The sequence below is a fragment of the Arvicanthis niloticus genome, chromosome 9 (assembly GCF_011762505.2).
Source record: "Arvicanthis niloticus isolate mArvNil1 chromosome 9, mArvNil1.pat.X, whole genome shotgun sequence".
Lineage (NCBI taxonomy): Eukaryota > Metazoa > Chordata > Mammalia > Rodentia > Muridae > Arvicanthis > Arvicanthis niloticus.
Window position 1 is genome coordinate 30,785,783 of NC_047666.1, and position 27,350 is coordinate 30,813,132.

The 27,350-nt window shown below is 48.3% G+C and overlaps 1 protein-coding gene across 2 annotated transcripts in view; it reads right to left on the reverse strand.

Moving 5' to 3' along the window:
• The window catches only part of Nup210 (nucleoporin 210), a 104,268-nt gene that overhangs the window by 10,795 nt on the left and 66,123 nt on the right, over positions 1 to 27,350 (reverse strand). For both annotated transcript variants that reach the window (XM_034511184.2, XM_076940116.1), the window contains 13 exons: positions 19,174 to 19,302; positions 17,927 to 18,054; positions 17,679 to 17,814; positions 16,356 to 16,418; positions 16,059 to 16,238; positions 13,346 to 13,426; positions 12,067 to 12,198; positions 10,519 to 10,677; positions 7,715 to 7,806; positions 6,143 to 6,317; positions 4,599 to 4,774; positions 2,604 to 2,824; positions 974 to 1,110 (listed from right to left, as the gene is read on the reverse strand). In XM_034511184.2, the coding sequence (XP_034367075.1) occupies positions 974 to 1,110; positions 2,604 to 2,824; positions 4,599 to 4,774; positions 6,143 to 6,317; positions 7,715 to 7,806; positions 10,519 to 10,677; positions 12,067 to 12,198; positions 13,346 to 13,426; positions 16,059 to 16,238; positions 16,356 to 16,418; positions 17,679 to 17,814; positions 17,927 to 18,054; positions 19,174 to 19,302 (1,809 nt within the window). The remainder of the gene's footprint in view (positions 1 to 973; positions 1,111 to 2,603; positions 2,825 to 4,598; positions 4,775 to 6,142; positions 6,318 to 7,714; positions 7,807 to 10,518; positions 10,678 to 12,066; positions 12,199 to 13,345; positions 13,427 to 16,058; positions 16,239 to 16,355; positions 16,419 to 17,678; positions 17,815 to 17,926; positions 18,055 to 19,173; positions 19,303 to 27,350) is intronic.

Here is a 27,350-nt window from a genome sequence, read left to right on the forward strand (position 1 = left end):
TGTTCGCTTTCATAAAGACTCAAAGGTGACTTGTTGGGGGAAATTTTACTTTGCTGGGTGATACCAAATCACTGGGTTGCTCATCCCATGCCTGAACTCCCTCAGGAAAACGTCCACCCCAATGGCTGCACGGTCATGCTGGCAGCCAGAAAACCGTGGGTGTCGGTGGATGGGTAGAGTCAATTGACCAGATCTCTCCTCCGATGCTGGTTTGGACATGAGAGGGATGCTTGGGATGGACAGGAAACTAGTTTCCATCTCACACTTAGTGGGTGGCTGATGCTTCTAGATCTTGACAGCTGCAGACAGCTCTGGCAGGAGGCCTGGTTATTTGTTTCTTAAAGAAAGGGAATCAGAGGTACAGCCAGGCTTTGTACCTGCTGTTTTGGCAGCTTTGGATTCAACCAACAACAGATCAAAAATAGTCAGAAGAAAAGTGCATTTGTTCTGAGCAGAGACAGGTGCTTCCTAACCAGCACAGGCTAGCAACAACTCACACGACGTAGCATCAGTCAGAGGTGATTTCAAGCATACAGGTGGTGACAAACACCAGGGATGCAAAGGAGATTCAATTCAAGAATCTTACTTTAGCCTGGGTTACACAGTAAGACCCTGTCTCCAAATAAACACACAAATGAAAGACTATGAAATAAAACAGACAGGAGGTGCTGAGGTCTTACGTCTTCGTGTAAAGAGATCTGCTCACTATCAGGTTCTGGTACCAAGGGGAATACATACTACGATGTGCTGGGGGTACAATGGTGGACTGTGTATACTTGTTTGCTTGCTTGAGTTTTGAGTCAGTCTTGCTGTGCAAGCCAGGATGGTCTCAAATTCAAAATAAGCTTTCTGCCTCAGCCTCCCAAGTATAAACATGGGTCTCTAAGCCTAGTTACAGACACACACTGGTACTCTTGCTGCCTCTAACAGGGTTGGTTGGCCACAACTGCCTCTGGCTGCCCTCAAGTCCTACCTCCTTGAAGGTCTTCAGATGTCCAGCGATCTCATAGTAAACAGTCACAGACCCAGCATCTCGGGCTATAGCCACACCTGTCTTAGGGTCAATGTAGAGGACATTGCTGGCTGAGGAGCTCCAGGTCCCTGAGACACCTGGGAGAATAAGCCCAGATATCATCCATTTTGTTCATATTTGGACACCATAGCCCAAACCTAGCTCCCCATTCCCTTAGCCTGTGAGGAATTCTTCAGCTTCAGGAGGAATCCACACAGGTCACCTCTGAAGTGGTCCTTCCACCTTCCCAGCTCTGGCCACCTGTGCCTCTTCGTCTGCAGCTGTTCTCAGGAGGGACTAGCTCCCCCTGCACCTTCCCATCTGAAATCTGTTCTCACATGATGCTTTCCCAATTCTTTGTCCTGGGCTAGCTGGGGCTGGATCTCTGGGCTCCTGTCTCCCCACCCAGCACTATCACTTCCTCTTTAAAAAGAGATCAGATCTCACTGGTGATGTGTTGATAATAAAAATAAGAAATCATAGGCTGGAGAGTTTGCTCAGTGGCTAAGAGTGCTTACTGCTCTTGCAGAGGACCCAGGTTCAATTCCCAGCAACAGGCAAGACACTCATACACATAAAAATAAATAAACAATGATGATGATAATCTAGCCCAAACCAACTGAATATTCATAAAATTGCTATCTAGATTAAACAGATATAATTTACTCTGAAAATACTTGATTTAGTAACATTTTTATAATATGTACAACATACTTTAAATGCCTCTTTAAAAAGGCAGATGCTAGGCTCAGTGCCACACAGCACTTGGTTCCCAATAAAAAATACAATTCAAAAACTTCCTTCTATCTGTAGCAGATAACAGTTTTATTTCTATCTTCCTCCCTTCCCCTATCTCCTCTTTTTTTCCTCTTTTTGAGACAAGGTCTCATTGCATGCTAGACTAACCTGGAACTCACTGTACTGATCAGATTGGTATCAAACACATGTCAGTTGTCCAGTCTTAGCCTCCTTAGTGTTGAGATTGCAGGTGTAAGTCACCATACCTGGCTACTATTTAATTTCCTTTGGAAGTGAATTTGTGAGACTAAAGAAAGGGAACCAATCAGGAGAAAAGCAAGTATCTGTGTACGACTTACAGGGGTGTGGGAATGGTGTGGGGACTCATCTTCTGCTCAGGTGTCCCAGAGCCATGTATGTATGTATGTATGTATGTATGTATGTATGTATGTATGTATGTATTACCACTAGCCACACAATCTATCTGATAACAGGTTTGTTCCCTAGCTGCATCAACCATATGGTAAGTATGCACTTGCAGAGGCAATTGGGTGATGAAGTATACACACAGGACACTTCCATAAGAACAAAAAAATTCTACTGGACAGTGCTATTCTAAGACAGGGGTGGACAGACTTTTGCTACAAACTACTGGACAGTGAACACAGACGGCTGCATGGCCAATATCATCTCCACTGCTATCTGGCCCCAAATGAACAGGCATTGCCAAGTGGCAGAGTGAGTGTGGCCCTTGGGCAGTATCCTCTGAGCCACCTGTACAGCTCCTACGATGTGGTACCAAGCACCTTCTGCGGTGCCATACCTTAGCACGAACCAGTCACAACCCTCTTACCTCCCAGGCTAATGAGAACACTAGCCAGACAGAGGATGTCACCCACCACCACAGCTCCAGACAACTCTGGGGTGATGGCCTGTAGGACAGGTAGTGGCACAAAGTCGGAGAGGCCGAGGTGTTCCACATCCCACACATGGAGCAGTGTCAAGCCCACGCTGACTGTACGGATGATGCAGGTGTTGTTGGTGGCACCCTTGCCGATCTGCACAAAGTCATCTCTAGGGACAGGGGAAAGGAGGGCTGAAGCTTAGAAGAGAAGGCAGAGGGAAAATACAGAAAAAGTATGCAGCCCTATCCCCTACTGAGCAACCCTGGGGCTGACTGTGGTCCCAGATAAGACTCTACTGCGGGGGACACAGGCTTGACACCTCCTTCCTTGTTATTCTCACACTCAGAAGGGAAGCAGAGGCCCATGGAAGAAAACATGACATGACATGTCATGGTAAGTCATGGTAAGAAGGTGCAGGCTGCCTTTCACTATGCGGCTGGTCCAAGCACTGCTGTGCTGTCTGTCTGGTCCTGTGAAGCAGGAACAAGGATGGATATGGTGCATCTGTTGTGGGGATCAAACAAGGCTGGCAGTGGGAAGGCACTCCTAGCATACCTGCACAACCCTCACTGTGAGGGATGTCAGAGGTGAACTTAGAGCAGGTAGGAGTGAGGGCCACGTTGTCTGACTCCATCCAGACCTCTTCTATCCTCCAAGATGGTTGCTATGAGCAGGTGCTCCTGGCCACACAAGGCCTGAGTGACTTCTATGGTATGACGAAGGGTGGCCAGACCTGGGCTCAACCTCCCCCAAGGCAGACAGACAGATGGTACTATATGTAGAGCCCCACATGTACAGAGGCCCTCATGACTACTCTCTCATGGATGGGTTAGGTATATTCTTTGTGTGAGATGTGGGAGTGCCTTGGGGAGATGAGCTACCTTGTCAGAATCACAGGATCCACAAAAATCAAAGCCAGGCTTGCAAACAGGTTTCCTGTTCAGGCTCCTGCCATGCAATGTCTTTATACCTGTCCTTCAGGATTCTTAGCCAAAGGGGACACAAGTGTTTTCAGGCCCATGAGAAGCCCAAGTTAAAATGGTAACCACACCTGGATAGCTCAAGAAGCCCCAACCTTAGCCAAAGTTGTGTCCCTCATACGTCTGCAATGCCCCAGGGCAGCAGCCACCAATCTTTCAAATCATGGAGTTCTGAGCCCTGTATAAATGTATTCTTAACTACCCAGAGGATGCTGATGCCAGACAGGGGAGCACACAGAGAGCCACTGCTGTCCAGCAGACTCTGATATTTGGCAGGCCACACTGAAGCCTTGGCGCTCCCGTCACCTTCTCCTACATCATACCAGGACCAAGGCTGCAGCAAGGATTAGAAGTCAGCTAAGAAAATCATGCTTGGAGCTGGGTAAATGTGGTATTCAAACCCCACTTCCTAGCTGGTAGCTCATGACAAATGGCTTGACCTCTTTGGGCCTCTGTAACAGGGCTAGGGGAGGAGCCAGAAAGATGTAACAGCTGGATTGTGCACAGATGCTCAGATGTGGCTTCTCGCTTGTGCCCATGCAGTGTGAGGCATGTTCCTTGTTCTCCATCCATTGATGACAGGAACAGAGTGCCTGGATATGCTACATGTGCAGATGCTACATTTCCCTGCATGCTCTTTCCTGGTCACATGGAGAGCCGTCCACAAACGCTCCAGTCGCAGCTCTCAGTAGGTATGCTCTGCTTCCTGCCCATTAGGGAACATCATCATGTGACAACTTCCTACCACATACAGACAAAGGCCTGGGCCCTTCTTCCCCTCACGCCCTCTACCTTTTGATTGGACTTGCTGCTTCCAGGCCTGGCCTGTGTGGAGTGGCATGCCATCTCTTCAGCCATCCTTCCACAGCATCTGCCTTTCTTTCATCACCCACCTGGATCTATATAGGAAACCCAGATACACAAGACCAGCTTCCTGGGAAACAAGGAATGGCCATGTCCTACCTGTTAGTGGCAAAATTAAGGACTGAATTGTGAGCGTGGAAGATGTCCCCAGAGCTGTCGTGGAAGTGGACAGTGAAGGTCACGGTCATCCCCAGAGGCAGAGCCGTCAGCGCCTCCTTATGCTGAGTGTGTAGGATCGGGCTCATGGAGATCCTCAGGTATGAAACAGGAGAGACCTGGAGGACAGTATTCAGGTGTGGTGATACCTGTCCAAGTGGATCCCCATTTCAGAGACACTTAGTGGGCGGGCTGACTTCAGGGTGTGAAGAAGAAAGACTTTGCTTTTTAGAGTTCCTACCTAGCAACACGGTTTCCATCACCCAATACAGCTAGTCAGCCTCTGAAAGACTCAGGTGAGCCAGGATCCATGACTGAAAACTTAGGCAATGGTTCACATGCCCTCTGTACTGTGGTTGTGATGTTCAGAGTTCTGGGAGGAGCTGGTTCTCAGGGCACTTGAAGCAGAAGCAATGCCCACTGGATGGAGAAGGGATGCCACTTGCCTACAGGATACTGATGAGGGCCAACAGTGGGACACTTAGAGCCACCTCTGAATCCAGGCCCCGTAGAAGGAAGGTAAACAATTACCCTGACTGTAGACAAGAAGCCTCCATAAGGCCATCAAAGTCCAACGCCACAAGACAGGTTAACTGTTGCAGGGTTGGGATATGATGAACACCTAGTACTTTCTGTCACCCAAAAGTAGGTGGGCTGCACTAGCCAGGCCCACTAAATGAAACAAGCTACAGCCCAGGCCTTAATCAAAGTGTCCAGTGATTGAGTGAACTTTGTCCTCTAGGATTTAGAAGGTGGTGACAATGTGACGGGGTGCCCAAGGAGCAGGTCTCTGTCTCCGCTAGGCATGGAATGTCAGAATAAGCCCTTGGGCACAGTGTGTAGCCTTGAGTGACACCTGAGTCAGTTTCTCTGACTCACAATGAGCCACTATGTCCACAGAGTTGATGCAATTATTTGCATGTCTGGTACTGAGTACACTTCATGCCAGAAAGAACTGACCATGCTCAGGTTCTGTGCTGCCCTGAGCAGGGGTTCAGCAGTGGGTGGTGGGAATGTCGGTGGTCAGGTACAAGAGAGACTAGCAGCCTGTTTGCCAAGACCGCAACTCTGGGACTTCGGGACTTTTGTGGATCAGTACTCCCCCCACCTTTTTTTGTTTGTTTTGTTTTTTTAATTTTTGTTTTTCAAGACAGGGTTTCTCTGTGTAGCCCTGGCTGTCCTGTAACTCACTCTGTAGACCAGGCTGGCCTCGAACTCAGAAATCCGCCTGCCTCTGCCTCCCAAGTGTTGGGATTAAAGGCGTGCGCCACCACTGCCTGGCCATTTTCCCCTTCTGTGAAACAAGCTAGGCAGAATCAATACCTCTCTAGGACATTTGGCCCAGTGGCTCACAATCTAGCCAGGGCTTCTGCCTACAAGTGATTCTTGGATAAATTCCTAAGTAGAATTCCTCGGTGAATCACTTTTACACCTGAGAGTGTCACATCTAAGCTCTGACTCGCAGACAGTGTGAAAGACAATCCTACCTTTACAGCCACAAGGATAGTCTGGTTGGTGCCGAAAGGCTCCTGTGCAATCACTTCGAGGGTGGACACTCCAATTCCAGAGCCGGACACCAGAAACCCCTTCTCATCAGTGTGCACGATGGGGGCCTTCTCAGGTCCGTCGAGGACACGGTAGCTCAGAATGGCTGCACCATCCCTTTGGGAAGAAAGATGATCTGTTTTTATGATACATGGAGGAGCTACAGCACACACAGGGGCCATATTAATATCAAGATTTCACATCTGTGACTCAGCAGGACCTCGTGGTCCTGTCAGTCATCCAAAGAAGCTTAATGTGGAAAACTCACAACTTCAACAACCAGCATATATCCAAGGGTCAATCATCAGGATGGGAAACCATGAGACCAGAGTTTTATCAATCACACTTTGTAAAAAAAAAAAAAAAAAAAAAAAAAGATCATTTCTATGGCAAATCACTTTCTCTTACTGAAATGTGGCAGCCTGGGTGGGGAACAGCGTGGGGGCTTTGAGCTGTATGGATCAAGGGCTAGCCTCTATTTGCAAGGACTGTTAAGGAAAGGGTTACAACATTTTGTGTACTCCTCAACATGGTAACTAAGGAGACCTCAGACCTCTAGTTCCCACTTCCTGCAAACTCCTCAGTGTGCTAGCACCACTGATCTCCTCTAGATGAGTGTAAGCAAATGTTACAGCCTCTGCCTGAACATTCTTCTATCAGCTCCCTCCTTGTACTCTGAAGACGTCTTATTCATCTTTTAAAATGCCCCTAAGTCAGGCATCTCCACCAGTGACCCCTCCCCTAAATCTCTACAGAGAAATTCTTCTCTGGGCTCCGCCTGAAAGTCACACACCACTCCTTACCATCTTTCTGTGGCCTCTGAAGGCACTGTGTGTCCTTCACCTCTGTGGTCATACAGCCTAGCACAGCATCTGCTCCTGAGTTATTTCTGGCTGAATGAACCCCGAGTGCCTCAGGCAACATGGTTGTGTGTCCCAGAGTCCCCCACTCACCAACTGCTACTGAAGTGTAAGTCATGTTATGAAAGGTGTCCCTGGTGAATCTAAGGATGAGCGATGTTTGTAGCCAGCCTTTAAAACAAGAAGTCACTGGCACCGACATGTGCCCTCACCTCCTGGGGACTCAAGTGCAGCTTTTCCTTTGGTAGGCTGTGGTGGGGCCCAAGCTTTGCATTCTATCCTGTTCCCAAGTGCCACTGTTATTGCTAATTCATGGGCTCTACTTCAAGTGGTGAGTCTTGCAAACACAGGGGCATTTGAAAAATTTAACACTTCTAAGTTGGTACTTTGGTCCCTTTTAAAGACTGAATTCTGCAGTGTTCATAAAATGATTTTTGGCAACAGGGAACAGAAGAGGGATCCAGAAAGGCTATGGCAGAGCAAAGCATGTCCACGGGAAGAGAAGAGGAGGGGGATGCAGAAGCTACCCTAATTCAAGCACATCACCCAGAAAGATTCCCTGCATGCACTCGGGGCACCTGAGAACTTTGACAAATGGCTTGTCAGATGGGACGAGAGTGTGTCCTCACAGTAAATAGGAGCTGAATCACAAACCTGTTTGTCTGCAGCTTTATAAACGAGTTGGGTGACATTAGTATTTGTTCTGCTTCTATTTCAGGGTTCAGCAGCCGCAGTTTTTCAAATACCTGGAAAAGAGTGAGCCATATTTCCTACCCCAACCAGATTCACATCCAATCTGAGCATCTGCTCTCCCTCAGTGAGGGCTGAGAAGAAACTTGAAGTGCTCTTGCACCTCATGGGTTCTTAGCACTTCCCAGGTGGCCTGGGGTGTGATAGAGAGGGCTGGCCTTTAGGATATGACAAGGCCAGGCCAAATATGATACCGTCACTCACAGATATTCTGAGGCCTTGAGGCAATTTGATCCTTTCTCCATATGGCCTGTTACCAACCCAGTCTTACTGTTCAAAGCCTCCTAGGGCTGCTAGGTTTTGGATCGCTTCCAGCCTGGTTCAAGGGCCCACACATTCTGACACTGCACTCAACTCCCAGCTTCTGACGAGATCAGATGGGCCTCCCAAGGGGTGTAAGCATCTAGACAGTCCAGACCCTGAGCAGATGGGCAGCTCTCTGAGGAGGAAACAGTTCAAGTTGTTCCTCCAGCACCTCTGTGATCTCTACAGCAGATTGCTATGTGGGTTCTGGAGCCACCTGTCTCTAGAGGCTGGACCTGAGGCAAAAGAAAGCCCATCCCAAAGGGAAGCTGAAAAACAGCGTCAGGGAGACCCAAGGGTTTTGGTGTCAGGGGCACCTGGGGCAGAATCAGAGGCTATCTTCACATAGGCAGGTGGTCCTGAGCGTGGAGTGGCCTCACTGACTGACTGGGACCCTGGCTGCACAGTGGAGGCATCCACAAGCAGACTTCCACCTGTTAAGTGAACTCTCTTTACCATCAACTTTGAGTATGTCAACAGTACCAGCACCCTGGGCAATGGCATCTGTGGGGCAGGTACCAGGAGTGGTGGGGCACTATGGTAAACTAGAGAGTGGGGTTTCAAGTACAGGGAAGCTAGGCTTCATTTATCTGCTGATTCTGCCATGTGGTAAAACCATACTAACAACAACAACAATAACAACAACAACAACAAACCACATTTGTGGGCTGGCCCCACTTTCCTGGTCTGACTCACTCTAACTCCGGGGGTTCTCAAGGAGTGAAATGGACACAGAACCACTCAGACTCAAAACTTCAAAGTCCTGAGTGTTAAGTCATATGCTTTTTTTGTAACTGTGTCTGCCTGTATCTGAGTGTGCAAGCCTCTAGACTCACATGGGTCTGTTACCTATTTGTGTCTTTGTGTAGACAGTTGTCTATGTATCCCTGTGTGAGTGTGAGAGCAGTGTCTGCTTCTGTTAGTGCACTCACATGTGCAAGAAGAGGCAATAGAAGAGAATAGTTCTTTCTTTGTCTCTGAGCCTAGCATGCGCGAGGGGAGGGAAAGGAAGGATAAAAGCTCACTTCTTCTCCAGGAGGGGATGTGAACCTTTTTGGTTTTTTTCCTCCTGGTAGTCAGGGGATACCTTCAATTTTTCTTTGCAGCTTTACAAGGGGTCAGGGGTTACAGAATCCCAGATCAGCAGCAAGATGCCTTTGAAGCAAAAGACTCTCTCTAGAGGCAAGGCAACTCCTCTATTAGAGGTGTGTGTGTGTGTGGGTGTGTGTGTATGTGTGCGCGCAGTGCATGCGTGCACACCTATAAGGATGTTTCTGTGTGTAAGTTCATGCATGGGTTGGTGCAGAGGTCAGAGGTCATCTTTAGGTGTTATATCTTGGGCACTGTCAGTCTTATTTTTAAAGACAGACTCTCATTGGCCTTGGGCTTGCAGATTAGGTGACACTGGTTAGCCAGCAAGTCCTAGGGATTCCCCTGTCTCTACCTTCCCAGTGCTGAAAAGCCTCCACGCCAGGCCTTTATTTTTTTTTAATGTGTATAGTATTCTACCTGCAATGTGTGTATGTATACTGCATGTGTGCCTGGTACCCACAAAGGTCAGACCTCTTATAATGGTTATAAATTACTACATGGGTGCTGGGAACTGAACCTGGGTCTTCTGTAAAAGCAGCAAGTGCTATACATCTCTGAGCCATCTCTCTAGGGTCACGCCTGACTTCTTTATGGATTCTAAGGCTCGAACTCAGGTCCTCATGCACAGTAAGCACTTTACTGAGTTATTTCTCAAAGCCAACTACCGTGTTTTACAGGACCTAGAGATATAAAGACTCATCCAGAACAAGGGAAAGGCTCTAGCAGGGGACTCTCTGAGCCAGACTGAGTTGGTCTCAGTGGGACCAAAGGCTCTCCCTTGCTACAGGACACAACACAATTCCTCCAACCCTGTGTGGCCTTGACCCTTTGTCCCATGGGCCTCTGGTTCATCCACAAGTAGCCTGCCTGTTGGGCTCCTCACTGGAGGTGTCAATTCCAGAAGCAGAGAGAAGCAAGCCTGCCTCTATCAAGAAGTCTAGAAGTGACTGGTAAATAAATGCACAGGGTTAAACTTCAGACATGATGGGCTCCTGTCCCTATCAGCGGTTCCTAATATCAAGTTTCTTTCAGACCTAAGAGTGAGGTGCACTTCTAGAATCTCCAGGCCTCTGCACAGGTTATTTACCAGCCAAGCCCTCTCCCCTTTGGAGCTGCAATCAGGCTTATCTCTGCCTCCCTGGCACCTTCTGTACACCCTCCTCTCCTCTCCATCTGCCTCCTGCCCTGATGGAAACTGGAGATGGAGGGTGAATGCCTTGAATTCCTCAGCAGTCAAAGGAGCTCTCCATCCTAGGACTCAGGCCACCAGCACTCTTTCCCTTTCATGTGGCTCTCGCCCCCCAGCCCCTTACCTGAATTTGGATCTCATCTGAGAGCTCCTTGCCGAGACCATGCAGCTGCCCAGCTGTGGGATCCAGAGCTTTGACCACCACTCTCAATCCAGTCCGACCTTTCACCCGGCCATGCACGTTCATGGCAAAATTGTACTGAGGTGGGAGGCGGATTGATACCTGGGAGGACATCAAATGTGTTTCCAGGATAGAGGCCTAGGGCCTCAGCATCCTCAGAAGGTGATAGACAGACACACTGGCCCCAGACTAGTATCTGACTCTGTTCAAAGCCACTGTCTTGCTACCAATCGGAGGGCAAACCCAGAGTGAAACAGAGTGTTCTTCTAGCACCACTGGCCGCATTTCACCATGAGGGGATGTTTAGAAAACTCTGGGTTCACATGAGATCCACTGTTAATAGAGCAGCAGATCCCCAAGCCTTCTGTGTGCACAGGTGTGTCGGTAGTTACCTAGAAGCATGCTGGGCCATATAGGGTTTCTTGCAGAGCCACTGATACATAGTATCTGAATAATAACACTGTTGGTGTTTTATGCTAACAGTCTGGGCAATACCCTGAAACTGGGGCCAGGGCCCTAACAAGTATGAGCCCTGTGGTGTGTAAACCTGGGAATTAGGAAATTCTTCCCTGGCTTTGGCCTTCTGCTGTCAGCTCCACCATCGTGGTAAAGACTAGAAAGGGCCTTCTACAGCAACCTCACTCAGGGCACTGTAACCAAGGCTCCTGTAGCTAGAGCCTAGAGCCATAGGAGCTGGTACTATATTCAGTTCCCCCTAGCTGGGCAAGCCCTAGGTAAGTCCTTTGCTGTCCATGGGCTTTAATTCAAAGTCTTTCCTGTCCAGCCCCAGGATCTTAGGAGTGCCTGAGATCCTGGAGGAGGGTTGATAGGCAGGGGTTTACCCTGAAATAAACCAGAGCAAAGACCCAAGACAAAAAAGCAGGAGCAAAGTTACAGACTCTGTCCCAGAACCTTCTGGGAGTCCACTGACTTTCCTGCAAGGTTGGTAATTGGTAATCGTGTTGCCTTCTGTTAGCAGTCACCTGACTATGGTTTGTTCCCTAGGGTTCTTGTATTGTACATTTGGGTACAAGAGGTGATGGAAACCATGTGGAAGGGAACAAGGTGACTGCTGTTGGGGCACTGTCCTCAGAAGGGGTCATCATAGACTTTAAGGGACTCCTATTAATCCATAACAGTGTGTTCAGATGTAGGTAAGTAAACACACACACACACACACACACACACACACACACACACACACAGGTGGTGTAGACTCTTCCTGTTTCTGGCTTCCTGTTTCATCATGCCATCTCTCTCTACACATCTCATACCAACTGCCATGTGCCACAACTGCCATGCTGTGATATGACCCACAGGCCCTCATCAGGGCACTGATAATACTGGTACCATGCTGTGAAACTCCCCATGCTGACAACTAAATAAACACTTTTTCTCCATAAAGTATACCACCTCTGGTATTTTGTTGTGGAAACAGAATAGGGACAGGATGCTGGTTCAGACAGGGGGTTGGGATTTCTGGATGGTTACCTCATGGTGCCGCCCTCGAAGGTCCAGGACATCCCTCTTGGTGACAGACCAGTGGAAGGTCAGGCCTGGCACAGCATTGCCAAAGGAGAAAGGGCTCTGGTTGCTGGTGATCCCAGTGACGTAGACAGGCATCTGGGGAAAGCCAGGCCCTGTAATTGCTGGTTCCAGCAGTGGGTACCCCACTCCCTGACATCTCCATCCCCATTGGCCCCAGAGATTTCCTGCCTCCTTTATGCAGTGGGAACTGTGCTCTCCTCTTTCTTAACCTGACAAGGCCAAGGCACAGGATCAGGAAGTTTGACACAATACAAACAACACATAGAGTCCAGATTAATCCCCACTCCCTGCTACTGTGGGAGACATCTGTGCATGTAAGACCCCTTTCCAAAATGGGGCTCAGAGCTTTACTAAGCCCAAATTTACCTTACAATACTACATAGCTGCCCCCATGCCCTCAGGCCTTTCTCCTGCTCCAACAGGGAGACTCTGCTCTTGGGAATGGACACAGTGGGGTGAACACTACCACCTGTTTGCTGAGCACCTGCTGATGGCAAGGGTGATGTGACTAACAGCAAGGAAAGGACACCAAGCCAGGCTGCCTGGGCAACTTCTAGCCCACAGCTGGACCTCTCTGGCCCCAGGTTCCTCAATCACGCACCAAAATATGCAGAAAAGACTGAGTCTGTCATGGACACTCTTGGACTTTGTCTCATGTTTTTTCCCTATGCAATATGGTCTGACAGCCACACAGAAACACTTACAGCATATTAGATGTTGTAAGTCACCCAGGCATAACTGTAAGCACAGAGGATGGAAGAGAATGTCACTCCATTGTTCAGGAGACTCACATTCCCTCAGATGCCACAGAACCACATCCAGCTGTGTGACCTTGGGCAGAATGGCACCCTTCTGTTCATCTGTGACATGGGCCAAACCCACCTCGAGTACGACTGCAATCACCCAATGGGACAAGTGTATGGAGCATACATGGCAGAGCAAGTACCACAGACCCATGACCTAGTGTGCCAGGCCAGGTGTCAGCTTAGCTGCTGAAAGGCAGGGACACACATGGATCAGTAAAGAAGCCACAGGCTTAGAGCCTGGGGGTGAGTGTGACACCCATGCTGTAATCGATCTGAGCCCCACCCCACAGATCAACATACTCTACGGAGGAAAGGTAGAAGTGGTTCCCTCACAAGGCATGATGCTCCAGCAGTGGCCTGTTAAGAGCCTGGGCCCAGAACCTAAGGCCTCCTGAACCATCAGACTCCCACCTCACCTGGGTACCGGTCCTCATGCGTGTGATTGGGGCACGGATTCTCACTGCCCGGAGCTGTAGCACCTCTACTTCCACATGATCCTAGAAGAGATCTGGGGTTAAAGGTCATCTGTGGTGTTGAGAGCCATCCAGGGGAAGGAGGCATCTGCCTAGCACTAGCAGTATACTGGCCAATGAGTGTCTGCCTGAGGAGGGCTTGCTTTGGGGATGGCTCACTCCATGGGACCAGCCTTTTCTCTCCCCACACCCTGGGAGTCCGTCCCAGTCTAGTCCTGGGCTTGCAGCTCTATCCTGTTTAATCCAGATGCTGTAGATTTGCACCAGAGGCTGGCAACAAGAACCCGATTTGCTCTTCTCTAGGCTGTGTGGACCTCTCAGAATAGGCCTCAGATGCTCTCAACTCCAGCACTCAGCCTACCTGCCTCTCTGACTCACCAGGATATAGGGATGAGTAGAGGAACCAGGACACATCTGATGGCAACAGGCCTTACACCTTCTTTTATCCTTCATTCCATATATCAACTAATTTGACCAAAGACTAGCTCCTCCTGCACTGGCTTCTTCAGATGCTGCTAACTAATAGGGTCCTGGGCTAATAAGGTGTACAGCTCTTTAGACACTGCACATGTAGGGTCCACATTCCTTCACTGCTGTGATGGTTTAAATGAGAATGGCTTCCATAGACTTCTATATTTCAATGTTTGGTCCCCAGTTGGTAAAACTGTTTTGGAAGGGCTAATAGGTGTGACCTTGTTGTCACTGCGGGTGGACTTGAGGATTCAAAGACCCATGCCATTTCTAGTCTCTAACTCTTGGCCTCATGGTTACGGCTAAGATGTAAGCTCTCAGCTATTCCAGTCCCATGCCTGTCTGCTTGTTGCCATGCTCCCTGTCATGATGGACATGGACGCACACTCTGAAGCTAAGCAAGACCCCAATTAAATGTTTTCTTTTAAAGGTTGCCTCAGTCAAGGTGTTTTGTCATGGTAATAGGAAAGTAATTAAGACATTGCCTAGTGCCATTATTTAGGCAAGTGCTTGCTAGATTCACAGGAGGGGTTCAGTAAGTCCTTGCTCATTTCCAGCTGTTTCTGAACCACCCCTTGGCCTTAGGACTCTGGTGTGTTCAGGATTAGACAGATGGAGCCAGCAGCATCTAATAGAATCATATGCCCAGTGTGGATGTGGAAGCTATAGGCTGAGCCTCTCAGAAGAGCTGGGGACACAACCCCCACATCCTGCCAAGGACCATGATGGGAGACAGGTGAAGGAGAGGGCCCAGCAAGGTGAGACCAGAGAGAAGGTACAGCTGGGAAGCCCAGGGCAAGAGTAGAGAGAAGGGCATGGGGAGGGCCAGGGCTGTGCCTTATGTCTGACCAGAGGAGAAAAAAGAGCCTGCTTCAGAAGCCAGTCTTTTCTACAGAGGGAACAGAAAAGGACATCCTGGGGTCTTTCATTTCACTCTCTGGGATGCCTGTGTGAACCCTGGGCACCACTGGGATGGTTTGATATGCTCAATGCTTCCTTGCCATCCCCACAAAAATCGATACACAGAATTGGGATGGCTGCCTCTGCCATTCAGAAAGACTTTGTGGTTTAACTTGGATTCTTGGAGGCAGATACTAAAACTGCAAGAAAAAACAGCTAATCAATGAACTCAATGTCGGATCAAAGTCAGCCTCAGGGAACCAGAACTACCAGGCCCGTGGGGGTGGCCATTCATTAGGCCTCCAGACGTATGCTTAGCTGCTCTCTGTGTAGAGTGTGGCACAGGCTGCCCACATGGGGCCTCCTGGACGAATGGGGCGACTGAGGCTTGAATGAACTACTTGTCAGTGCACACATGAGCTCTTCTATGAGTGAAACCACAGGAGCCTTCCCAGATGCCTGTATGAGCCACCGTGGCAAAGGAGGTGGAGGCGGTGGGGAATCCAGAAGGTCTTCTGGTTTTATCATCAGGCTTTCTTGGGAGCAGTGGGATCCCCCACTGTGTTCTTGAAAGGGATGCTGTCAGTCTTTGAAAACTGACTGTGACTTCTTGTCAGTAATCCCACTGGTGTGGGTCAAGGAAAGCCTCCAGGAGAAGACAACTGCTTCTACTGAGGCTTTCAGCTTCTCTGCTGGAAAAAAAAATTCACCAAAGAGCCTAGGCAGCCAGAGCTAGTGGGCCAGTGGTTAAGGAAGAGATAAATCCAGATCTGAAATTATTGGCAGCTATATATCATGCTTTTAGCACCCAGTTTTGAATCCAGGCATACAAGGTCATACACAGAGCATCTCATCAGGACTGGCCTCTTCCATCCTGTCACCACATGCTCAGGACCCACTGCAGACAGTGCACAAAAGAACTCAGAGCTCTGACCTCAGGGAGTCCTGGGCCAAGGCTCAGAATCACAACAACCACAAGCCACTAACAGGTTTGTCACACAATTCATCTGCAAAGATGTAAGGTAGCAAAACATAAACCGAGGAATCCAAAGTACTGAGATTAGTGTTCTGCAGCACATATCCCCTTATATACCAGAGAACCTGTAGAGCCAGGGATACCAGAGATCTTATCCCAGAGAGCAGCTGGAAGAACCTAGGAGATTTAGTCTGTAGAAGAGCCATCTTAGGTCTGGGTGTCCTCACAGAGGCAGAGACCAAACCGAACAGAAATCTGGCCACACCAAAACCACTCCCAAGAGCCAATCATCAGTGGCACGTGTGATACCTGGGAGACGATGATGACCTTGCCAGTCTCTGCATCCACTGCCTGCACAACTCCCAGGACAGAGCCATTGCCAACCACGAGCCCACGCACCAGCCCAGAGCTGCTCACTGCTGCCACACTCTCATTGTTGATGGAGAAGAGGATGTTGGACTGAGGCTGGGGGCCACCCTCGGAGGTGATCTGAGAAGTGAGAAACAGTGGCTCTTGTCAGCGCCTGCCATGCTGGAGAGCCCTCACCATCCCACGAGGGTGAAATGCTGACAGTGAAGGCCCATGTAGACCCACACTGGCTCCCACCTGCATCATGGCTCCAATGATCAGTGTCACCTTCCTGGGTATCAATCTGAATGGGGGGAAAACCTGGATGTGGAGACAGAAGAGAGAAGGGACTGGCATCTGTAAGCTGACATTGGCTGCACACGGCATGCACTGAACATGAGATATGAACATCCCTTAGCTGAGGGTAACTGGTAGGGGCTGGGGTACCAGGCAGTGCTGGAGAAACCTATGAATCTCTCAGCGCAGGTCTCAATGTGAGCCCCAACTAGCAGCACTAATACTTCTTTGGGGGACTTGTCAGGGATTCTCTGGTCTGAGACCTATGGGAGCCAGAGGTGGGTTTCTGTGACTTGAGGCCTGACAAGCCCTCTGGTAACTGAGGGTGACTTTTGAAGTTGTGACTGGCTCTCGTCTCCAGAATCCTAACTACTCCTCTTTGGAGAGCTGCCTATAGCAAACTATCCTGGGACAGGGCTCTACTTCAACAGCTGCACCATTTTCCTGCAAGCGGAAGGGCTCGGGAACAGTCAGTACCTGAGGTGGACACCCCATCTCTGTACCATCCTTGCCCCACGGCCCCCACAAGTTCCTGCTTGTCAAGCACGTAAGAAGTGCTCCAAGGAGAACGTGGAGACTGCTCTGTGCTGAGAATTAGTCTTGGCTGGGTTGAGCTATTTATAGGCAGAAACGAATTCCTCACCACCAGTAGGAGGAAGGCACACTTCCATCTGGAGGCACAAACCGCCTCTGCCCGATTCTAAAGGCAGATCAATGAAGCCTGCCACCCCTGTGTGGCGGAAACCTGCTGGAGACGGCTCCATTGCTGGTGCTAGTGGGTATCTGGGGATTCTTGGGTAAGGTGGGCTGACCCAGGCTGCCCTGACTTCTTCCTACTGTGGGGTGCCTGTGAAAACCTAGATCAGGATAGACTGCACCACACTGAGATGGTGTGGGGGCCCTGGAGCTCAGTTGCTCTGAAAGACCTGGACCTAGGCTAAGGCTCAGGACTACAGGAGCTAGCACTACGCAAGCTAAAAGCAGCCGATAGCTTCTGAAAGTTTTGTCTGTCCCTTTGCCATGGAACAAAGCACAAGCATTTCTCTGAACTGCCTGGACCCCTGTGCCACAAAAGGAAGCCAACATCTCAAGCTCCCCCTGGTTCTGTATCTAATTGCTGCAATCTACAGACATGAGAGCTGGTGACCATGCCTTCTGCTCACAGGACATAAGAAGTCACAGATTTCAATGTGGCTTCTCCTTGTAGTTGAAATCCTAGCCTGTCACCAGAAAGACATGTTCAACCAAGATGCAGCCCACACAGGGCAAAAGGAGCAGAACTACCTCAATTTGTTGTGGGGTGGAGCTGACTCTCTGCCCAGATTTGTCCGTCACGCTTGCAGACAAGCTGGTCTGGCCAATGGCCACACCGTGCACGAGGAATGTGGCCGTGTAGTTGTCTAGAGCTTCATCCAGAGTCCTGAGACAAAAAGACATTGGATATATTCTCCAAAGAAGAGCTGTTGAGAGACTACAATGGGAATCAGCCTCATCCCCAAGACACCCTTCCCCTGACTCCTGTGAGGACTCACACCAGCGTGATTATCTGGGAGGCTGCTCGCAGCTTCAGGTCCATAAAGGTGAAGTACTTGGCCAGGAAAGGCTTCTTGTAGTAGTCCAGCACACGGACGTAAGCTTTGACAGCCTTCCCGATCTCTACCTAAAGCACAGACTCAGGTAGTCTCTCAGTGACCATGGGGCACCTAAGGCTTTCAGAGACAGCATCACCAACCTCTAAATCAGAACTTAGGAACTGGGTACAAGTCACCCAGAATGACGTCTGGGTTTGGCCAATCAATGAGTGAAAAATGATAAGTTTACAGTATACAGGGCCTAGGGGGTGGGAGGCTTGGCCATAGCATGAGGCATGGACTCCACTTTCTACCAGTGGGCAATCAATCGAATTAGGGAGACAGGACATAGTTTAGAACCACAGGGACGCAGAGGTGCTCAGTGTCTGAACCTATACAATATAGCAGCAGGCACATTTCCTAATGCGTCCTTTAGGAAAGGAAGACCCAGAACTCCTGCTGAAGAGAAATCTAGTGAGCAAGCTGGAGGGAAGTTGGCTGTGGTAGCATCAGGAGGGGCTGAGGCAGGAGAGTGGGTTAAAGGTCAGCTTGAGATACACAGCCAGCCTGTCTCTATAAGAAAACACTCAGGAATACTTGAGGCTAGGTAATAGACTCTTAGCTTTTGAGCTAATAACGCTTTTAGCTATGAAATCTAAGCTACCTGAACATCCCTCTTTCAACCACTAGGGCAGTAAGCTCTGGAAGCCTAGCTTCAGCCACCTCAGCTCTAAATGAGATTCCCATTCACACAAAAGGAAAACCTAGGTCTGTCTGTTGCCTATTCAAAACACAGGAGCACTTGGCAGTACTGGGTTTTACTCATTTGCCTCTGAAATTCCCAAGAATCTTCAGCCCACATTCTGGGTCAAAACACCATGCTCAGCAAGGTGTGTGACAGGCTGGTGAATAACCTATGGTGAGCCAGAGGACATGCATTCCCAAGTCAAGGCTAATTCAGTCGATCCTGCAGGATTTACTGTCAAGCTTTACTGATGACGCATGGGATAAAGAAGTGTGGGATAAGGATGTCAGCCCACACTGTCCACAAGAAGCATAGGAGTCAGAGATGGCAGCGTAAGTTCAGCCATCCTGGAGTGATCAGAGGTGGGCAGGACCCAGGAAGAAAAGCAAAGGATATAAGGAAATACCTCCCAAGATACATTGTCCCTGCTTTAGGTGCATCAGCAGAGAAGGAGTCTACTGACCTTGTCCACCACTCGGACATAGAGCTCATGGATGTCGGAGACATGAATGATGGCCTTTGCTGGGGCCGGGAAGGCCAGGCACAAGTCATGGACCATGACAGTTGATGAGCCTGGGAGCAGAGGGTGTACCTGCAAAGCAGAGGTGGACAGGGTCACAAGGCTGCAGGCGCCATCTCTGTTCAAAGGGTCATTAGCAGTAACTACCTGGTCAGTGCTTCAAAGAAGTGAACATAGAAGACCCTCTGGCACTTTTCCTCTGGCATCTCAGTAGCCGGGCATGAACTGCGGAGGGTATTACTCCCAGGGGAACCCCAGGCAGCATTCACCTCAACTTTATGCATTTTATACAAAAGAGGGGGAGTTGATCAAAGTGTGATGGATGAGAACACACACAGTAACCTGGAGGCAAGAAGCTTCAAACCCAGGCTAGCCTGGCCAGCTGGCTCTAACAATAGCGGCATGCCCCTTGGAGTCTTATGCGAAGCTGCATGTAGAGCTGGTAGAACTGGGGGTAGCTGCTCCCAAAGGGAATTCATCTCTGAACTCACAGCACAATGGACCTGAGAACAGACCACCCAGGTTGCCCACTCCTGGGTGACTTACCCATCGCTGCAACCCAGCTTTGCTTGAAGTCATGACCAACTAAGAAGTTCTAGGTGAATAACAAACACGAGCTTGGACTTCCTAGTCTTTCCATTCCCCCAGTTCTACTAGCTCCCTCCATCCTTGTTCACCCATGCAGCCCCATGCTGTGGAGATTCCCCAAGGCAACTGCAGCTCCAAGCACTGGTTTAGCTGCAGTGGCTCCTCAAGGAGACATCTGACTGTCAAACATAGACCTGTCACCACATGTCTTCTAGGCATGTGTTTTAGCTGAGCAGGCAGGGACAGGGCGGGGGCCCTGTGACTGACTTTGCAGATTACATTCTGTCACAGTGGGGCTTGGGGGTATAAATGCATTCAGTAAGAAGCTGAGTACTTGCGAAGCTGGAGTTCCAATACCAAGAATTTGTGTATGGGGGCGGAGGGTGGTGGGCTGGATAGGTTCTCTACCAAAGGGAAATAACCAACTTTTTGTCTCTCACCCCAGCCCTCAACTATTGGCTCCGATTTCAAGCCTCACTTCCCTCACTGGATAGGTATGATCTTCCCTCCGCTGGACTGACATCCCCTCATCACTGTGGAATTTATCAGCTTGCCTTTCCCCTCTATGCTGACCCGCATCTTCCAGAAGACTTCACACAGAGCCTGGTGTCTGGCTAGCAGCCTACACACAATCTCTATACCTTGATTAGACAGAGACCCACAGCTTTAAGTGAACTAGCTTGGTTAAAAATGGGAAGTTCTGATGATCTCTGCAGAGAACACAGACCCTATGAATTCCGGCCCAGCAACTTCAAGGTACAGAAGAACAAACTGTGCCTTAAAGATGGGTGGAAACAGCCTGAAGGAGAGCTAGAGATCCAACCCAAGTCACTTAGTTCCCCATTCAGGGGCACTGCCTCCTTCACAGGGAAACAGGGTCAGCAGCATCCAGAACAGGAAGAGGAGAGCGGCCAATAAGGAAAGGCTAAGTTAAGAAAGGCCTGAGCCCACAGGTAGATAGGGGAAAGCTGGGCCAAGCTGCTACATGCAGGTGTAACTGTGCTCCAGGGCACATCGAAGCAGATGAGGTATGCCTGGCTTATTTAATATGATGGCTTAAAGTAGATTAACAAAGATTCCCAGGGTGGGAATCATACTTATATTCCAAAATGATGGCTGTGGGGTTTGAGCTGTTGCTGCTAGCCAGCCTGGCATTAAATATGGGTGGAGAAGCTACCAGTCATCTGGCTTTGCTGTTATTACATTTCCCCTGAAGAAAGCTCATGCAAACCGGCATGGAGAAACGAGCACCTCTGAGAACATGCCCTGAGCCCTGGGCTGAAGCTCATACAGAAGCTGCTGCTGTCAGGAGCTGGCATGTCCTTTACAACCTGAGGAAATTACACGATGCACACACTGCTGACAGACCCACGTGGGCAATGCAGATGTGGGTGGGCTTTTTTGTTTTTGTTTTTCCCTCTGTCCTTCAAAAAAGAAAAAAAAATCACATTGCACATTTTAAACAAAGGCATAAAATGGCAGTGGAGAAGTCAATTCTTCTTCCACTTGGCTTCCCAGAGAATGGAAGTTCTGTCACCTTCCAGATGACAGAAGGCGAGGACAGCACCAGGCTGAATGTGGGGAAGTGGCGGGGTCTAGCCTGCTCAGCTCCTAGACTCACGTCAGAGCTTTGCCCTGTAACAAAGCTTTCAATCTGGCACATGAGTTCACACTGAAGACAAAGAATCAGCCCAGAGGGAAACAGAGAGCTGACCAATAACTGGCAGCCCCACAGAAACCCTGGACCACTCCTCACTAGACTATAGGTAGTTCATACTTCTCAAGAATCTGTGACCACATGCTTCCTGATGGACATTCAAGAACACTGAGGAGAGGCAGTGGGGGTGTCTGGAATGAGTTCTCATTTCTAAGTGTTGACAATGCCACTGAGAATGTCGTCAAGTACTGAGCCCAAGGGAAAGTCCTGTCATCAATCTGGAGATGATGAATGCATTATTGCTCATTAAGAAGCTGCATGGCCCATGAGCTCACCAGCCCTGCCTCCCTGGGCCCCATTCACACTTCAAAGTTGTTATGGCAGGTGACATTTTCAGATGAATAAAGACCCCAGCAAGATTTCTGACCATCACTGGGAGGGACCATTAGCTTCTCTCTCTTCTGATGTGCTCACCAATGCCATAAAGTAGGCCAAGCTATCATACAAGAGGACTGGGATCTATATCTTCAGTCTCTCACCCAGCAGTCTGCAGGGATGACCATAGCTCACATAAAGACCACAGGTATCCAGGAGTCAGTCTGGATAAAACATCAGGCTGTGGTCATCTCTGCCCGTTTCCCAAGGGTGAGAGTATGGAGTGGGCACCACGGCATCTGCAACTAACCTCACAGAAGATGTGGACACAGTCCCAAGTGCAAGCCCTACAACCATCACCCCCTGCCAATTCTTCGCCAGTGTGCGTCTGCATATGTCTCAGGGCATCATGCTGGCCACAGACTGCAGTACCGAGGAGATAAAGAAGCACTCCTAGGACTCACCAGAGCAGAGCCTTATTCCTCGTTACCATCATACTGTGCACTGGAGCTTTCTCAAACGAACACAGCAAAAAGAAGTGTCAAGTACTCAGGGCACACCAAGTTCTCAGTGACAGGCTGTGCTCAGAGGACTCATGAAATATGAGAAATGGTTGGGAAGGAAGAAGCTTTAAGTTTAAATCAGGTAAACACTCTTTTGTACAAACCTGCCAAAAATAAAATAAAGGCCCCTTGCAGAGGGTTCTGGGGGCTGTGTGAGCAAAATTAATCAGTCCTGCTCAGCCTGGGGTGCCTTGTGTGGGCATGAAAACTTCAACCATAGCCTGCTGTGTGAATCCCACACTCACATCTTTTCCAAAGACACTGAGAAGCCAACTGCATACATACAGGAGCCACTGTGGCGTCTCAACTGCCTATCAATAGAGAAGAGCGAAGCATTGTCTCGGAGCTGCGTGAGAACGGCTGTGGGCTTTCTTGTCTGTGAAGAAGAGAAACGAGGATGCTGCTAATTAGCAGCTGCAAAATGCCAAAGAAATGTGCAAACGTGTCCTTCAGAGATCGTCCTCTGAGGGAAGCCGGAGCACCCATCACAGCCCAGCAACACTCTGAACGTCCTGTAGGTTCCAGACAAGAAGGAAACAGGACCCGGTCTCCCCTTGAAGCAGTTGGAGGAGAAAGCAGAGACCCAAGGTCAGTGTTCCACAGAACCTGCTGGGATGGAAGCCACACTCAGGCCTTCCTCCAAGGTGCTCCCCAGGGAGCCAGACTGGCCATGGGACAGAATGCTACAGCCCACTGTGACCCTGTGAAGATGTGGGGTACAGATCTTGGCAGTGTCTGACCAAGAAAATCAGAGGTATTCTAGAGAAACTATAGTGCTGAAATTCGAGCCTTTCAAACAAAGATTCCAGCTTCTGTTCATTACCTATACACAGAGCCAAGCCAAAAACAGACTCCACAGAGCACGTGCTCCTGGTTGAAAGGTCTTTCTTCTGGCCATAGGTTCACCCTCAGCTTACTCAAGAAGGGCAACCTGACTAAGAGGAACTGTTGTTGGTTGCTATGACAACAGACACACCTCTCCTGATTTCAAATTCCCTTCTTCTTGATAGCAGGAAGTTATTTTTAATCTCTAGAACACAAAGATAAGGTATGTTTCCAGATGTGCGGATGAATTTCAACTAAAGCTTTTCCTCCTAGTGTCAAGCTTTGACAAGGCGCACTCACACACAGCGGTGTACAATTATTCCTTCTTTTATAGAGGGGAACAAATGAAAATGCTTGGAAAAAGTATGAGTATCATACCCACAGTTCCTGCTACTCAGAAGGCTGAGGTAGGAAAAGCATTTGAGCCAAGGAGTTCAAGGTCAGCCAGAAAATGTAGGGAGATCCCAGGGTCTTAAAAATTAAAAAGTTAGAGATGGCTCAGTGGTTAGGAGCACTGGCTGCTCTTCCTGAGGACCTGGGTTCTAGTCTCACCACTCATATGGTGGCTTAACCCATCTGTAACTCTAGCTCAAAGGGCTCTGATGCACTCCTCTGACTTTTGCAGGCACTGCACGCCTGTGCTGCACACATACATGCAGGCCAAACACTCAAATGCTAAGTTTAAAACTAATCTTTTAAAAGGGGAAACAAAATAAAAGATTTCAAAACAAAGACCTTACACAAGCATATAGGAAAGAGGAGCAGAAAAACAAAAGGTCCCCAAGCCATAAGCAGAGTCAGTGCAGACAGTCACATCAGAGAACCTGGGAGAAGGAGCATCCTAAAGGTACCCTGGAGTCGACCAGTAGCATGTATACACATGTCCCACTCACAGCTGCTGTGACTGATTCCCACAGGCTCTCAATCAGCTGCATTTGATGCTTCCCTGCAAGTGGACACAGAGTTTGCTGACCACTAATCTTATCAGTCCCATATGTAAGTCAACCTTGCACAGAGCCAAGCTAGAACACAGGTAGGAATGAGGTGCAACCATAGTATTCCCCTAAACTACCTGTCTCCTTTCACCTGGCATTCTGATGCTCTCATTAATTGTAGACAAGATGTATTAACCTGAATAAGGCAGCACCACCCATACCTTGCTTATAAGCATATCCTTGGGCTCCTCAGCTTGTTGGTCACTGAAGAGCCAGAACTCCCTTAGGTCTGCAGTGGCCTGCACTACCATCACCTATGTGCCTATGAGCACCTGTGTGCATGAGCTGGTGGTCTCCGACTCACCAATCATAGACGAGAAAGGAGATGTGGTGGGCATGCTCTAAGTCTAGTGTTAACCAGTCTAGTAGCAGAAAGACCCATGGTAACCTCACATGTCTGTGACCAGAGCCCTACAACATGACTACATTCCTTTATAGTGTGTTCTCAAGGGTGACTTGCATGATGGAAGCAGAGATTTACTATCTAGTCAAGGGAATAGTATTATTGCCCAATACCCTCACCCTTCTCTCACAGATACCCATTCATGGCCTGCTGGAAGCTCTAGGAATCAGATGAAACCTTGGAGGAACTGAGTCTGTGTATACTCAGAGGCCCAATCTACATCTAAGCTAACAGAGGCAAGGTAAGATGAGGATGTGGTGAGGAATGTTACCTGTCTTTATCTTCACAAACACATTTAAAAATACTTTCGGTCTTGCCCAAAAGCCTCTTAGACACCACTATCCCTCTGGAGCATCTGTAAATTTACCACATTGTGTTTAGTGGTGGAAGGATGCAAGTTTTCTCCCCACAATCTAGAGCAAGACAATGATGGCTATTCTCATACTAGTCAACACTGTACTAGAGACTGTAGCCAGGACAATAAGGCAAGAAAAAGATTAAAACTTCCAAATTCAAAGGGAAGGAGTCAAACTACCTATATTCACACATGACATGATTTTACACACACACACACACACACACACACACACACACACACACACACACCCTAAGGAATCCACTAAAACTTCCTAAGAGTTCGGCAAGGTTACAGGATGAGACTAACATGCAGGAAGCCAAATGTTAGAAAAATAAAATTTAAGACACAACTCTATTTAGAATTATTAACATGAAAAAGAACAAATACTTAGAAATAAAGTTAACAACACTAGTATAAGACTTAACACTCCCAACTAGACCCACCACCAAAGGATATCAAGGGAGGCTGAGGTGACTGGGAAATACTTCACATTCATGGTCAGAGGTTGTACATTGTTAAAGGGCCAACCTAAGTCCTGGGAGAATTCTAGATGTTTCACATAGAAGTTGACAAGCTGACTCTAGAATTTATACTGAATTGTAAGGGATGCAAAACAGTCAAAGAAGACTTGAAAAGAAGAAAAAGCCAGAGGACTCACATGATGTTAAACTTGCTATGAAGCAGCAGTAATCTACACGACGTGCGACAGAAGCAAAGACATATGAGTCGCACAGAACTTACGCAGAGCTAGCAGCCTCGGAACTGAGCTCATGTCACTATCTACTGGATTTTGACAAGGATTCCAGGATCATCCAGTGCAGAACAAAAAGAACAAAGGCTTCCAGGACAGCTGGACAGCCACTCATGACAGAAGACCTGGATTTTGTCACACACAGTTAACTCAGTGTAGACAAAACTTAGAAGCAAACAGCAAATCATCAGGAGTGCCATTAGTCATGGACTCTCAGGGTCTCAGGGTGATAGAAAATGCAAAAGCACAGAAGACCAGCAGGACCGCTCATCACCAAGGCTCCTAACCTGAGTTCAATCCCAGAACCCATAAGATGGAAAGAGAGACCTAACTGCCAAAGTTGGCCTCTGACATCCACACACATGCTGTGGCATGTATGTTCCCCTCACCTCCAACACAATAAATATGTAAATAAATGTAACTTTAAAAAAATCAGAAATTTTAAAAACTCAAATATTTAAATTTTATTAGTTTTTATTTTAACCAAAATTAAAAACATAAGCTTGAACATATGCTACCAAGAAAGTAAAAAAGACAAGTCTTAATTTAAAAAAATGTGCATATCACATCTCATGAATAAATTATATCTAGAAAATAATATGATATTCTGCAACTTAATAAAAAGAATAACAATCAAAGGTTCTAATTAGACATTTATCCAAAAAGACACAAGAATTTGAAGAAGACAGAAAAGTCACAAAGATGGTGAATGACTTTACTCCTCAGGGAATACAAATCTGCCTCACGAGGAGAAGCCACCTGTATCTACTGGAGTGGCTAGGATATCAATGTCTGATAATTACAAGTGTTGACAGGATGAGGAGAAACTGGCAACCTCATCCACCACTGGTGGGACGGAACACAGGAAACAGTCAGTGGTTCCTCAAAACGTTCTATGCAAAAGTTACCATTCCTGGGCATGTAAGCAGAGATAAGATATATATCCATACAAGTAACATACACAGGGCTGGAGAGATGGTTGAGCAGTTAAGAGCACTGTCTATTCTTCCAGAGCGGTCAGTTTCAGAACCCAGAACCCATATGGCAGTTTACAACCATCTGTAACTCAAAATCCAGTGGACTGGACATATAAAAAAAAAAAAATCTTTCAAAAAATCCTTCGCTACATGAATGTTCACAGCAGTATTATTCAATAGTAAAGTCAGACACTAGGGAAATGTAGCTCAGGTGGCAGAGTGCCCACCTGGCATGAAGGAGGCACTGAGCTGGATTCTAGCACCACACAACAGGCGTGGTAGTATACAATTGTGATCCCAAAACTGGAGAGGAGAAAACATCAGAAATTCAATTCTCCTTGGCTAAAGGACATCCTCAGCTACATATCTAGCACCAGGCCAGCCTGGGCTACATGAGGTCCTGGCACCAAATATCAACTAATGGATGAATGAACAAAGGAAAGGTGCATAGCCATATCAGCTATAAAGAGGAATGAGCTTTTGGAACATTCTACAACGTGGATAACCCTTGAAGACATGTTAGACAAGGGCCACAGCCAGATGCTGCATGATTCCATTCACTGAAACTGTGCAGAATGGGAAAATCTATAGAGTTAAGTAATCAAGTAGGTAAAAGCTGGGATAAGGG